General features: G+C 38.3%; 1 protein-coding gene across 1 annotated transcript; it reads right to left on the minus strand.

Moving 5' to 3' along the window:
• Positions 1-6,233: 6,233 nt before the first annotated feature.
• On the minus strand, positions 6,234-7,946 carry LOC122118612 (DET1 homolog). The gene has a single exon (XM_042692448.1). It carries the CDS (start codon positions 7,944-7,946, stop codon positions 6,234-6,236), a length of 1,713 nt encoding a protein of 570 aa, XP_042548382.1.
• Between the last annotated feature and the right edge of the window lie 8,422 nt (positions 7,947-16,368).

Consider the following 16,368-nt stretch of genomic DNA (forward strand, 5'->3'; position numbering starts at 1 on the left):
TCTATAAGGCAACTACATACTCATGAATCCAATCTGTAACATTAATAATTTAACCAATGCTCACCTAAATAACTTACAAAAACATGAAATATATCCATGATGCTGGCATTTAAAATAACAAAAATGTGGCCAAAATTTCAGTAAGCTATATGAATTTTACAAAGGAGAAAAATGTTTGTAATTAGCATTGGACAGGTAGAATATTCCCTTTTCCTGTAAGGCATTTGCAAAAAGGCAGAAATACACATTATTGGCATGTATGCCCTCTTGGAATCAGTTCTGTCAACACCCCTGCAGGTGGCACGAGAGAAACAGATTGAGAAGTATGTTGATACTATGGGGTCATTCCAAAATTCGTTTTGGCTGTCCTCTTCAGCATCATTTTTAGCCCCTGGATCAGATTCATAAAATCTTTTTCATTTGGAAAATAAATTTTCTGTATCTTACCACAAAAATAAAAATGCTATTTTGGAGAAATAGTAATTGTCAAATGTCAGAAACTTGCCATATGTTTAGCAGAGTTGAAAAGCTCCCATTGGTTCAAGAAGAACATGCCAGCTGTATCTTGGATTACTAACAGAGTTGGTAATGATCATCATCCATGTATGGATTTTGTTTCTGTTCTACATTAACTGTTGGCGATGTACACTAGGAAACAGACCTAAAAAATAGTCTTGATCACTTCCCAAAGACTTTAAATCTTTTTATTATGAATTTAAATTTTGTCACGTTTATTATTTCACTCACTATCTCTCTCTTAATTTTGCATGGATTGAGACTATTAATTCATTACCTCTATCCTGGTCACTCTTAAATATTCAGAATCTATATTACAATAGATGTGGACTATATAAATGTCTACCAAACAACAATACTAATACTGCTAACTCATATTACATAGTAATGATAACACTTTTCATAAGTCTTTTTTTTTGTTGGTCGTGGGGCTTGAACTCTGGGCCTGGGCATTGTACCTTAGCTCTTCAGCTCAAGGCTAGCACTCTACCACTTGAGCCACAGCACCACTTCCAGTTTTCTGGAGACTTTCCTGCCAGGGCTAGCTTTGAACCAGATCCTCAGATCTCAGCCTCCTGAGTAGCTAGGATTATAGGCATGAGCCACCAGTGCCTGGCTCATAAGTCTTCTAATATAGCCAGGTATCAAGACCTCACACCTACCATTCTAGCTACTCAGGAGGCCAAGATCTAAGAATACTGGTTCAAAGCTAGCCTCGGTAGGAAAGTCTATGAGACTTCTCTCCAATTAACCACCAAAAAGCTGAAAGTGGGTCTGTTGCTCAAGTGGTAGAGCACTAGCCTTGAGCAAAAAATCTTAGGGTCAGCACCCAGGCCCTGACTTCAAGGCCCAGGACTGGCACAGAAAAATAAATTTTCCAACGTTAATAAAAACAGTATTATAATTGATAATGTGAGGATATAAATAACACAGTAAAGGCCTTTGTTTATTTCCTAGTCCTACAGCTTCAACTCTGAGACTGAGCAGAGTCCCTGAGTTTTTCTGCTCAAAGCTAGCATTCTGCTGCTTGAGCGACAGCTCCACTTCTGGTTTTTTTGGTAGTTAATTAGAGATAAAGGCCTCAATGACTTCCCTGCCTAGGCTGGCTTTGAATTATGAGCCTCATATCTCAGCCTTCTGAGTAGCTAAGATTATAGTTGTGAGCCACTGGTACCCTAGGTGCCCACCTTAAGGGCATTGCTTTGAAAATTACAGCCTGCCACTTAGTTTAATTTCTCTCTGACTCAATATTGGCTTTGATGCAAAACCGACATAAACTCTGACAGAAAATTCAAGCATCATAATTAAAATTGACCTTCTCTGTCTTCTATCACGTGATTCTTTTTAACTTTGTAGTTGTTCTTCATCATTTTGACTGAAATGTTACGGTTCTGATGATTATGATCATTAAAAGACAGCTTTATCAAGCTGGCGGTGGTTTACACTTGTAATCTTAGCTACTCAGGAGGCTGAGATCTGAAGATCACAGTTCAATGAAAGTCCATGAGACTCTTATCTCCAATTAACTACCAAAAAGGCTGAAAATGGAACTGTGTCTCAGGTGGTAGAGCACTAAGTTTAAACACAGAAGTTCAAGGACAGCACACAGGCTCTTAGTTCAAGAACCCCAGAACCAGCATACACAAAAAGATACATTTATCAGAAAAATATGGCACTTCCAATACTTAAAATTAAATATTATAATAGAAAATGTGTATTTATTTTGATCTATACAGTACTCTAACTTTATAGTAAGGGTAGGTAAACCTGAAGAATGTCACACTTGGAATACCTTGAATTTTTTTAAAAAATCATATGACAACAATTTTATTTTGATCTATGCAGTACTCTATAGTAATACATTTTATTCTTTGCAATTTAGATATTAAGTAAGCACAGTTATCTATCTGGATTTTCAGTGGGAAACAAAGAAGTAAAAGAAAGTAGCAAGGCCTTGGATATAGCTCTGTGGCAAAAACACTTGTCTAGGATGTGCAGATCCCGAGTGCCAAAAAAGACAAAACAATACAGTTAATCCCACTCCCCTCAAAAAGGTAGCAAGACAATCATAATAGGTCAAATGACAGTGGGATCTGGAATTTAAAAAATCACTGTTCACCCATGTTTTGTTGATGAGATTATCTGATCTGGTTGAGGAAGTTTGGAGGGAGTAATTAATCCTGTAAAATGCTATGTTTATTTAGGACTTGAGAACAGAATGAAAAGTGTAAAGGTATTAGGCCTTTGGAACTTCTAGATTAATTTCATTGCTGGGAGCCACTGGGTCATACTTGTAATCCTAACTACTAGAGAGCCTGAACATGAGAGAATTGTTCAAGGCCAGGCCTGGCAGAAACATGCTTGAGACAGCTATTCAACTCCTAGTTGGGAACAAAAGCAAATGCCTACCATCCTAACTATTTGTAAGGCTGAAATTGGGAGGATTTTCTTATTCTAGGCCAGCCCAGGCAAAAGGTTTGTAAGACTGAATCTGAACAGAGGGAAGCTGGATACTTTGCTAGGGGCCTGTCATCCCATGACCAGGCTGCAGGAGCAAAATTCTACCTCAAAAGTAACCAGGGAAAAACATGGCAGGAGGCATGGTTCAGGGGTAGAGTGCCCATTTTGCAAGCATGAGGCCTGAGTTCAGAAACTCAAGTACTGAAGAAAAAAAATAAACAAGAAAGAAAGAAAAAGAAAAAAGGAAAAAAGAAAGAAAAAGAAAAGATTTGAATTTTCCAGTTACTAAGAATATTAAGTACTATACATTAACATCACAACATAATTTACATAATTTAACATTACAACATAGTTGTACAAAAGGAGGGGGAAAAAACCTTTAATATGGTATGTTAGGCTAGGGTCTTCACTCCTGGAACCTTTTCTTTAACTTTGTCTCTCATCAACCACTTTACTGAATATGTTCCTCCAATAAGAAACCCTTTCGGATGATTGAGTCCTCTCTTCCCCCATCTGCATCCATTGTCTCTTTATTTGGGCCCTTTCCAGACTGTGCTCATTCTGTCTGGAATACTTTTCCCTTACCATCTTCATTGAGTAATTTCTATTCCCCTCTATAACTCAATGTAGAAAAGGCTCAGTTGATCTAAGTTATTTGATATGTGTCCCTACAATGTTCTCATAAATAAACCCCTCAGCTTCATGAAAGTATAAGATATATGCAGAGCCAATATCCTTCTTCTTCATATTTTGTGTCTAATTCCTAACAGGAAACATGCTTTTTGTGGTAAATGTTTCTCTTGATTGAAACTGAAATTGAATGTGAACAGTTACCCATTAAACAGTCATGGACTGCTTACTATAAGGCTCATGTATCATAGGGAATCAAAAGCTCAACATAGGCAAGGGGTGCAAATAATAATCAGACTTCAGCTGAAAGGTATCCAGGAATTCAGACCAGAAATTTCAGCTGAGAAATAGAGCATGTAGCCTGGGCCACAGCATTAAAGAATAGGTTGTTTTATTTTATTATTTTTTTTTTGGGTCCGGTTGTGGGGCCTGAACTCTGGGCCTGGGCGCTGTCCCTCAGCTCTTCAGCTCAAGGCTAGCGCTCTACCACTTGAGCTACAGCGCCACTTCTGGCTTTTTTCTTTTTGCTTATGTGGTGCTGAGGAATCGAACCCAGGGCCTCAGGCTTGCAAGGCAAGCACTCTACCACTGAGCCACCTTCTCAGCCCAGAATACGTTGTTTTAGAAGGAAAAGAAACTCCAGAATATATTAATAGACATCATTGAGTTAAGCCTCAACTGTAGAACAAAAATGCTTTGTGTCTCATCTTCATGACGAGCAAGTTTTATTGTAAAGGTGATGTACAGAGGGGTTACAATTACATAAGTCAGGTAAAGAGTACATTTCTTTTTAAACAGTGTAACCTCCTCCCTCATTTTTCTCCCAGTTTTGTCCTCCCAATCCTGCTGGCCCAGAAGTTGTAGAGTACATTTTCAACATAAATGCTAAAACAATTTTTTTTATCAAAGTTAGGGGGTGAAAATACAATGACAATCTTTGTATTGGAATTTAAATTATTTGATAACATTGATATTGTTTACTTATGCAAAAACTTATCCTTTTCCAAATACATTTAGAATTGTAACAAATGTATACATTAATGTAACCACCACTTTGATCATGAGATAGACTACTTTGTTACTAAATCTAAAATAGATTATTATACCACCACAGGCACCTTTTAGAGTCAATTCCTTACCGGGCCCGTGGAAACCATAGGTCTGTTTTTCTATCCCTATTCTTTTACCCATTCTACAATGGCAGATAACTGGAATTAGAAATTTATGGCCAATGGAGACAGGCTTTCTATATTTAATATACTGTCTATTTTTTCCAGTCCTGGGGCATGAACTCAGGGTCTGGGCACTGTCCCTGAGCTTCCTTTGTTCAGGGCTAGCACTCTACCACTTGAGCCACAGCACTATTTCTGGCTTTTGCTGTTTATGTGGTACTAAGGAATCAAACCCAGGGCTTCATGCATAATAGGCAAGCACTCTACCACTAAGCCACATTCCCAGCCACAATATAGTGTATGAGTTGGTCATGGGGCTTGAACTCAAGGCCTGAGTGCTGTCCCTGGGCTTTATTGCTCAAGGCCAGCACTCTACCACTTTGAGCCACAGCTCCATTTCTGCTTTTTAGGAAGTCAATTGAAGATAAGAGTCTCCCAGACATTATTGCCGATAATCCTCAGATCTCAGTTTCCTGAATAGTTAGGGTTACAGGCATAAGCCACTTGTGCCTAGCTAATTGGTTTTGTTGTTGTTTTGGTTTATTGGTCAGTCCTGGGGCTGGAATTCAGGATATAGGTGCTGCCCCTGAGGTCTTTTAATCAAGACTAGTGCACTAACACTTTGAGCCACAGCACTACTTCCACTTTCCTGGTGGTTAATTGGAGATGAGTCTCATGGACTTTCCTATCCAGGCTAGCTTTGAACTGGGATCTCAGCCTTCTGAAAAGCTAGGATTACAGGTGTGACCCACTAGCACCTAGCTAATTCAAATTTGTATAACCATTAACTTTTGTTATTATTGTTGTCTTACCCCAGGAGCTCAATTTCTGCAGTTAAGATTTCTTTTTTTTTCTTTTTGCTTATGTGGTGCTGAGGAATCAAACCCAGGGCCTCAGGCATGCAAGGCAAGCGCTCTACCACTGAGCCACCTTCCCAGCCCTGCAGTTAAGATTTCATGTGTGTAAATAGCAGCAAACTTGCCCTCAGGAAACCACCTATATGATCATAGTATCTCCTCTGTTAGATAAGAATTTATTATTAGTTTTTTGTGAGTTGTAGGTCTTGAACTTAGGGTCTGGGTGCTGTCCCTGAGCTTTTTGCTTAAAGCTAGCACTCTACCACTTTGAACAATGGCACCACTTTCAGTTTTCTGGAGATAAGAGTCTCATGGACTTTCCTGACGATGCTGGCTTTGAACTGTGATCCTCACATCTCAGCCTCCTAAGAAGATAGGATTACAGGCGTGAGCCACAGATATCTCGCTAATTGTTGATTTTTAATTGTTGGATATATGGTTTATTGTTTTCCTAGTGAAAATAATGGTTGGGGCAAGTATAAATAAAGATTCATTAATCAATCAAATAAATTGGTGTGTGAAAGAAAAAGGGAAAGTAAAAGAGAAGGGAAGGTAAAAGGGGAAGGGAAGTTGACTGGAAGACCAGGTGGTGAGGCATCTATGTGCTGTTGTGTCGCACATGGAAATTCACAACATACTGTGTATTTGACTTCTGCACAGAGATAGCAAAAGGCTCAGAAGGATGAAAGATGAAGGAAACAAGGTGTTGCACATTATGGTTAATGGGGCGACCTACTAAGCCTGTCTGCATTTGAAACTTAAGCAGACCAGAGTCTTGGGCATAAAATCTGATAGGGTGATCTTCATAAGCCTTGGGCCGCTCCATGACTGACACACACCTGCTATCATAGCTAAAGAGAGTCATATCCAGGTAGGGACTGCAACAGAAAGGGAACTGATCCAGTAGCCAGTGCCCAGAGTCCCCATGTTCCCCATACCTGTCATTTATAATTGTGTCTTTGAACTGGTTTTGGATGATCTGTCTTGTAAAATTGTTGCTAGATGATGAGCAGGTAAACTGGATTTCACTGTGTGGAGTAGCTTCTTGGAAGAGATCATAGTTCCCAAAGAGTTCCAAAAGTTCATCTGATGAATTCTCAAACACAGCCATCACTTCCGTTGACACCATATTGTACACCACAAACACAGATGCCTGGGGTGCATCTGTGGCATCTGTGACATCCAGTGCCATCAAGTTCTTAGTGTACTTAATCAACAGATGGTTTTCATCGAGAAGCTGCAGTTGACACATGCGCAGCTTCAACATTTGGTCAAAGTACCGGAAGAAGCTCTTCTTGGCGACTGAATTACCATGACGTTCTGCCTGCCGCCACAGGTACACGAGCATCCGGTGTTTCAGACAGTCAATGAAAGTATCCCTGTAAAGACTGATCAGGTCTGCCTGGCGTGACTGATGCATCTCAGGGAAAACAGCTGACACTGTGAGCAGATCATCCTCATAGCAGAAGCGGCCAATGGTTCGCAAGTTGATAAAAGTGCCATCAGGAGTCACCTGGAAGATACGGATGTTCTGGTGCAGTAATGACAGGATGGCTAGGATATTTTTGTACAAGTATAGGCCTTGATTGTGTGTCAAGATCATTTTATCACAGTGAAATGCTTGTTTATCACATAAGCGGCCAGTGCGGAGGTCAATGATGTAGAGACAGTAGTTCTCTATAGGAAACAGTGGATGGGAGGTTAGTGACTCACGATTCCAATATACTTCATAGAAAGGACGATGGTGTTCATATGGGACATAGGAAGAGGAGCCCACAATGACGTACTTGCTATCATTAGTGAAAATGCTACAGTCCAGGTCCAGATGTTCACCTAGGATTGTAAGCTTCCTAATGTGGAGCAAGACAAAAAAACATTCAAAGACCAGGCGCTGGATGCTGACTGCTGGCCGCCTACGGCCTCTGGGCAGGATTTCCCCCTCATATCCCTGCAGCAGGTTTCCTGCTGCCTGGCAGCCCCGGTACTTATAGATTTGAAGAGATGTCAGGTCAGATGAAAAAGCAAGAAAGTAGAGGCCATCAGGTGAGAATTTATGCAAGAAGCATGGAGGCTCATCCACATCAACCACTGTGAAGTTGGGAAAGACATTCTGATAAAATACTCGAACCTGATGCCAGTGGGCACCGGCCTTGCCTGAACTGATGCGCCGGCACTCTAAGCGGTGAACAATGTTCTGGTTTTTTATTCTTTGGGGTTTAATGGGGGAAATACCGGGCTCTATTATCATATCTTCCTCTGATTCTGCTTGCTGTGACAGTACCGTCCACAGACTAGTCTCCACGGTCTCCATGTTTTGGTCATTCAAACTCAGCTTCCAGAAACGTCTTCTCCCTCTGCATGCTTCAACCTCCGCTCAACAATTTCCAACGTCTGTTTCTCGAGCCTCAACGAGCTCCAACTTCCGCTTCACGAGCCTCAACGAGCTCCAACTTCCGCTTCACGAGCCTCAACGAACTGCAGCTTCCGCTCCAGGAGCCTCAACGAATTGCAGCTTCCGCTCCAGGAGCCTCAACGAGCTGCAACTTCCGCTCCACGAGCCTCAACGAGCTGCAACTTCCGCTCCACGAGCCTCAACAGTCTCCAACTTCCATTCTACCAGCTTCAATAAGCTTCAACTTCCACTCTACAGGCACCTTCTTCTCCACTCACCGGAAGTGGTTTTTGTTTTTTGGTACCTGACCTGAGCCATGAACTCAGGGTTTGGGTGCTGACCCAGGGCTTTTGTACTTAAGGCTAGTGTGCTGCCACTTGACCACAGCTTTTCTTTTTCTTTCTCTTTCTTTTTCTTTCTTTCTTTCTTTCTTTTTCCTTTTCTTTCTTTCTCTTGTTTTCTCTTTCTTTCTCTTTTTCTTTTTCTTTCTCTCTCTTTTTTCTTTCTCTTTTTTATTTTTCTCTCTTTCTCTCTCTCTCTTTCTTTCTTTCTTTCCTTCTTTCTTTCTTTCTTTCTTTCTTTCTTTCTTTCTTTCTTTCTTTCTTTCTGTTGCATCTTACAAAATTTCCTGCCCAAGCTGGCTTTGAACTGTGAACCTCAGGTCTCAGCTTCCTGGGTAACTAGGATCACAGGCATGGGCCACCGTTCCCAACCTTCTAATTTTTCTTTTAGATGTTCAGCTGGGCACTCATGGATCTGATTCAAGAAAAGTTATGATTTTAAAGTTAACATTATTTTTGTCTCATCCACAGTATAGAAATGACAGTCCTTTTGGTTTCTAAATTCTAGGCTAAAATGATAGTTCTTATGACTAAAATGTTGACATATTAATAATTACATGATTCACAGCTGGGTACTTGTAACTCATGTCTGTAATCCTAGCTACTCAGAAAGCTGCAAGCTGAGGCTGGAGGTTCGAAGCCAGCATGAGCAGGGAAGTCCATGACTCCCTTATTCTCTAATAACCTAATCAGAACAAGCTGGGAGTAGCACTGTAGCTCATGTGGTAGAGCCTTAGCTTTGAGCAAAAGAAGTTTAAGGACAGTGCCTTGGAACAGAATTCAAGCCCCAGGACCAGCAAAAAGAAAAACAGAAAAAAAAATTAGCTGGATGTTGGATCAGGCCTGTTACTTTAGCTATTTAAGAGTCTAAGAGCAGTGGCCATCTCAGACAGAAAAGTTTTGAGATCTTATTTAAAAAAATAACCAAAACCAGATGGAGGAAAACCTTAATTTAGCAAACAAGAGACCTTGCATTGACAATTTAATACTTTGAAAATAATGCTCAAGGTTCAAGTGGTAGAATGCTAGGCTTTAGCAAAAAAGCCCAGGCACTGAATTCAAGCCCCAGTATTAGCACAAAAAAAATCTTAAGTTGTGTGCCAGTAGCTCACATCTGTAATCCTAGATACTCTGAAGGCTGATATCTGAGCTGATATCTGGTTCAAATCCAGCCTGAGCAGAAGTATCCATGAGATCAAAGCCAGCCTGAGCAGAAGTATCTGTGAGACTCTTATTTCCAATTAACCATCAAAAAAGGCCAGAAGCGAAGCTGTGGCTCAAATTGTAAAGCATCATCCTTGAGTAAAAATGCTAAAGAAAAATATCCAAAACCTAAGGTCAAACATACACACAAAAGATTCTGTTAATCTTACCATATATTGTATCTATGAGTGTGTATATTCTGTTATTAATTTCATTCTCCTTAAGGTTTTCTTCATAGATAGTTACTGAAATTTTCACATATAGTGTCTAAGAATAAATTGAAAATTTACTATACATTTGTGGATAAGAATAATGAATTTTTCTTATGAATGCACTAATATTTTAAAAAATACATATCAATATTTTTCTAATTTTTCACTTTTTATTGAGCTTCATTTCCTGTTTTACATTTAATTATACTTATAGAATTCAAAAAGTTATGCTTCAAAGTAATTTTGACTCAATGTAACACATTTCGTTTCATTTTTATTTCTATGAAAGTATGCCAGATATATTAGCAGTCATGGGCCATCTTAATACATTAAAGACTGCGAATTTTTCAGGCTTTGGGATGATTTGAATCTGAACTAGAAAATCTTGTATTGATTTACTTCTCCCTTATCCTTAATCCTGTAGGTTCCTAGCACAAAATGGAGGATAAGGGAAGGAAATTAAAATGATTCCCATAATCTTTGTAGGATATGATCACACTTTTGTCCATTAAGACTTTAAGGGAAGCACAAGAGCGGACCTGAGGAAGGACCAAGGGAACAGGACTGAAGACCCAAAAATGAACCCACAGACCTATAGCCACCTAATATTTGACAAGGGAGCTAAAAAGTAGAATGGAAGAAAGACAGCCTCTTCAGTAAATGGTGATGGCAAAATTGGTTAACTACTTGTAGAAAACTAGAGCTAGATCCTTATATATCACCCTGCACCAGAATCAACTCCAAATGGATCAAAGACCTCGGAGTCAAAGCAGGCACTCTGAAAACATTACAGGATGGAATAGGAGAAACCCTAGGTCTCCTTGGTGCAGGCCATAATCTTCTTAATAGAGACCCGGAAACACAACAAATCAAAGAAAGGTTGGACAAATGGGATTGCATGAAATTGCAGAGCCTCTGCATGGCAAAGGACATAGCTAGCAAGATCAATAGAAAGCCCACAGATTGGGAGAAGATCTTCACTAGCCATACAACACACAAGGGTCTCATATCTAAAATATACCTGGAACTCAAAAAATTAAATCCCCCAACAACAAATCTTCAAAGAAACAACTGCCCAATAAATAAGTGGGCTAAAGACTTAAAGAGAAACTTATCTGAAGAGGAAAGAAGGATGGCCAATAGACACATGAAGAAATGCTCAACCTCTCTAGCCATAAAAGAAATGCAAATCAAGACAGCATTGAGATTCCACCTCACCCCAGTTAGAATGTCTATAATCAAGAAATCTAATAACAGATACTGGAGGGGATGTGGCTAAAAGGGAACCCTACTGCATGGTTGGTGAGAGTGTAAACTTGTTCAACCACTTTGGAAAGTAGTATGGAGGTTCCTCAAAGTCTCCACATAGAGCTCCCCTATGACCCAGCAATCCCACTTTTGGGCATTTACCCAAACGATCACAAACAAGGTCATGCCAAAGCTACCAGCACAACTATATTCACCATAGCTAACATAGGGAACCAACGCAGATGTCCCTCAGTAGATGAATGGATCAAGAAAATGTGATATATATATATATATATATATATATATATATATATATATATATACACACACACACACACACACACACAATGGAATTCTGTGCCTCCATCAGAAAGAATGACATTGCCCCATTTGTTAGGAAATGGAAAGACTTGGAAAAAATTATATTAAGTGAAGTAAGCCAGACCTAAGAAACATAGGTCCCATGTTTTCCCTTATTTGCAATAACTAGTATATATCTAGGACAAGCAGAAAAGCTCAAAAGCTATGTATATGTGACCATATAAGATGATACTAAGCAAAATGAACCCCCAAACAGGGACCCAAGTGGTTTTATCCATATTGCTGTTGTTTTAATGTATTTATAATGTACTATGTGATTTTTTTTTTGTTTCTTTTGTATGTTCTTCACCCATGGTATAACCCCTGCTTTCACTCTATTTGATTCCAGTGTCCTATATCTTGTATATACATTTTTTCTAATTTTGGGAGGGGAAGGAAAATAACAAAATGCTGAAACAAGGATATAGGTTGACCCATTGTAACAATGAGATGTACAAGACACTATGTCAAAAAGGAACTTTACAACTTGAAGTGGGGAGGGAGGAGTTGGGGAGGTGGAGCGAGAGGGGATGGTAGGGGGAAATCAAAGGAGGAGGTAACAATGCTTGATAGGAAATGTACTCATTACCTTACTCATGTAACTGTAACCTCGCTGTACACAATTTTTACAATAATAATATGTATGGAAAAAGCCTCTAAGGGAAACCAAAAAATAATATCTTTGACTCTCAGTCATTTCTTTGGAATTAGTGTACACTGAACACTGATACAACAGAAAACTTTATCTTCTCTTAAATCTCTGTCCAGCAATTCTTCACTGTGGCTTATTTTTCAATCCTCTTAAGAATTAAACAAAATAACAATATATGATACCTTAGGTGAAATAATTATATATCAAGGACCTTTCATGACATAACTATTGGGTGAAATATACTACCTAATAGATACTGAGGTCACTTTATACATATCATATCTGATAAAACTCACCCCAATAACTTTAGCCTAGAAGTGAGTTATCTAAGATCATGCAAATAGTTAATTATAACATCAAGGCTCAGATCTTGTAACTATCTGTTTGGATATTTCTTAAGTGGCAGAATAATGCATATCATATTTTAGACAAACAGTAAATATTTATTGAATTAAAGAATTAATATATGTAAATAATGTACATTTATATGATATATTATAATAGGAATAATGTTGAGCTTTGTTGTTGTGTTCTACAAAACACAAGTTGGAATTCTCTTCTGGGCGGCACTCACTAATTTTTATGTATGGAAAACAGCCAGCAGGATTGATTTATGCAACTTCAAACAGCTTCATATCCTATTCTGCATTTACTTTGCTCTGCCAAAAGTAATATAATTATCTCTTGGCTTCTTCATTTTAAAATCCACTGGGAGAGTTTCTGTAAATGCAAATACAATTATCATCCAAGTCATAGCTTTCAATAATGGACTAGGTGCTATACAAAACAAATCTTTAAAAGACACCCCTGCCTAAACTAAATATGAGCACAAACCAAACCTATTCTTATATTTGAGTCTTCAAAAAGAAATTATATTTAAAATTTCCTGACAGGAGGACACCCCTAATTTTTATACAGTCAATTTTTATAGTCAATTTGATAATTTTTACAGTCTATACTTGTAGAGTCAATTAGATCATTTGGAGACTACAAAACTAGTTCTACTTATAGGATGAAAATAGTTTTATTTTGTTTATAAAATGGATATCATTATTTCACTCACCAGTGATGAATATTTTTAATCACCAAGGGAAAAATGTTTTGATGAAGGTCCAGAAAAGAATTTTCCACAGAATTTAAATGTATATTTCCTTATGTTTTGTAGTTTGGTTGCTGTTGTTTAAATGATATCTACATATAGATTCACTCAGTTTCTTTGGTATGAAGTTACTGAACATTCAATGGTACATGAATAGCTGTAACTAACTAGCTAGTTGGAACTAAATCATACCAGCCTAAAAATTCTTCAGACATTCATTGCCTCAGATCATTTTGGATATTTAAAGACCTTTGTCTAACATGTCTAATGATGAACTTAGGAAATTAGAGGAATGATAGAGTAACTAAAACACCACTGAGCTATACATTGGAAACACTACACTGAAGTTCTCAAGTTTTCCTAACATACTACTTGAACCAGTTTAAGAACATTAACCCAGGAAGCCAGGTGCCAGTGGCTCACACTTGTAATCCTAGCTACATAGGAGACTGAGATTTGAGGATCACAGTTCAAAGCCAGGCCCAGCAAGAAAGTCTGTGTAATTCTTATCTCCAATTAACCACCGAAAATGCCCAAAGTTGAGCAGTGGCTTAAGTGGTAGAGCAAGAGATTGAGTGAAAAATCTCAGAAACAGTGCCCAGGCCCTGAGTTCAAGCCAGGACTGGCACCAAAACAAAAAGAAAAATATTAACCCATGTAAATCTGGTTGTTATTATTCAATTTATAAGTAGGATATATATTAAATATATAAGCCCATAGACTGTGGGACTTTTGTACCAAACATATGTTAATAATGTAGAGGGGCACCAAAGGGAGAAAAAGTACAATTACTCTCATAATTCCTCCCTTTAATACTGAGACTAGGATATATGCATATATATAGCATTTATAACAATATATGTAGATTATAGAATATTTATATAGTTCATAGTTTTATATTATACATTTATATACACATATATATTTATAAATATATTTTCCCCAAGGCATATATAATTGGTATTTTGCTACATAGATTCTAGATGTAGCTAAAATTCTTTGTTCTTAATGTGGCTTTAGCCTTAACAGCTCAGAAGTCAATTGTTTGAAATCCTTCCTAATAATACCAAATGTTATTTGAATTTACCAGCCTCCAATATTCAAAGCCTCTTCCTCTCTTCATGTTTGCAATTTTCTTAGTAAGGTACATCTACTCTGACTTCCTGACATAGGAGCCTTTGAATACAAGGAAAGTATTACCTAGTCAGACACATCTAAATATGGATCTGGGAAAATTTCCTTCTTGAGGAGCTATCAATGATGCCAAGATATGATCATACTCATAGAGTAATATTTGGGGTTGATATCCAAAGTTAAAGTTTCTAGGAACAATGGCCGAGGAACTCTTGGGTTACAATCTAAAATGAACTCCTACCTATTCAGGAGGCTAAGATCTTAGGATCACCGTTCAAGTTTAGCCCTGGCAAACAAATCAGAGACTTATCTCCAGTGAAACATTCAAAAGTCAGAAATAGAAGCATGGCTCAAGTAGTGAAGCACGAGCCTTGAGCCTATGGAAAGTACAAGGCTTGGAGTTCAAGATGCAATATCTCAAAGAGGAAAAGATTAAAGTCATCTCTGGAAAACACAGAGCTGAATTTTTCCACAGTGCAAGTCATAAGGCTCTCAAGGATAGGCCTACACCAGAATCTCTCTATGTTTATATCAAACAGACTTGAGACAGAGCTTATTCTAATTAATTGATTGTATCAGATTGCTGGCTCTTTGACAAATTGGCACAGACTGGGTCCCAAATTCAGTAACAGGCCTTAAGAGGAATCTATTTTTTTTAATTCTCTCTTTTTAAAATATTTCTTCAGAGAAAGTGTTATGCTGTATCATGGAGCTTTCCCAGAGTAGTCTAATTGAGGCACAAGTCAAAGCTCATTCAGTTTACCCAAGAAAAATCATCTCCTAGCCAGCTTAAGGAAGGAGTACTGTTTCAAACTGCTTCCACCATCCTTTGTGTTGTAAATCTAGACAGACATCTTCAACTTTTGATTACTATTTGACGGGGTAATTCATGCATCTCCCTAAATTCACCAGGCAATAGTTCTCTGCTTTGTGTTCTGATGACCCTCCGGGAAGACTGGCTGCCACCAATCATGCTTGCAAACCACAGAGGGGAATTTTCAATGTACACTGGAGGAAGACTTATGAAGCTCTGTCAGCACCTCGCCATGGGGACTGCCACTACTATCCTGGGCTCTGGCTTTCCTGACCTAAAGAAATCGGATGGTAAAAACAAGTAGTACAGGCAAGTTTATGCCCTGTGGGTCAATATTTAATCATGAGAGACAAAAATGGTATATAAATTATTTTCCTAGCAGTTGTAAACTAGAAAGAAACATTCCTTCTAAGAAACCAAGTGATCCATTACACAGGTTTAAATTCTATCATCACTTTAGTAAGAAAGCTCTTTGTGTTTGTTGTTCCTTCCTTGTTTTCATTATTTCCTATTTTGAAGTTTCACATTCTAATGAAGTGCTAGTGGAATTTTTTTTGTTTCTTTTTTATTTTAGTTTCAGATTTTCTAGGAAGTCTTTGTTAACAGTGGCCTTGATCCTGCCAGGCGAGGTTCAACTACTCTCTCAAGAGTGTTCTAAGGAGGACTACCATCCTTGAATCTAAAATAACTCTATATATGACATGATTGGAAAGATCTCTTATGACAAAAAAAACACACAAAGATATCCTTTTTACTTTCCAATCCCTTTGGCTACTCTTTGCAGAGTTACGATTCATTTGGGGAGAAGCTATGGTAAGATCCCTTTAAGTAAAGGCACTGTGAAGTTTCCAGCTCTCAGCAAAGCTTCCCAAATGCTCTTTAAAAGACAGTCCCCAAACACAAGCCTCACAAGGACAGGATCTTATGTATATACATAACAGTTTCCTCAGGTATTACTTAATACATGAGAAATTCATTAGTCTTTTGGGGACTAATCAGTCACTTCCTCCTTTTGAAGAATCTCTTTTCCCCATATTAATAATCAGATTCAGTGAATAATTCTACCTATTGAACGGTGAGGGTGTGTCTAATCAGCCCCATGTCCAGCATTTCATTCTTTCCTTGTCATTGTTTCATTGCTTAATTCCTTACTGTGTTTGCTTTTGTTGACTGACAAAATTGAGAATAAATATCTACACTATTTTCCCTAGGGAATTATTTCTGGTTTTGTCTACATTCTGCTCAACAAACTGTGAGGTGTATGGGCATCATTTTTTG

This window comes from Dipodomys spectabilis, unplaced genomic scaffold, assembly GCF_019054845.1.
Source record: "Dipodomys spectabilis isolate Male_0828 unplaced genomic scaffold, ASM1905484v1 ptg000156l, whole genome shotgun sequence".
Classification (NCBI taxonomy): domain Eukaryota; kingdom Metazoa; phylum Chordata; class Mammalia; order Rodentia; family Heteromyidae; genus Dipodomys; species Dipodomys spectabilis.

Excerpts from the sequence above, each read along its gene's own strand:
- LOC122118612 (XM_042692448.1), bottom strand. The coding sequence starts at position 7,946 with ATGGAGACCGTGGAGACTAGTCTGTGGACGGTACTGTCACAGCAAGCA.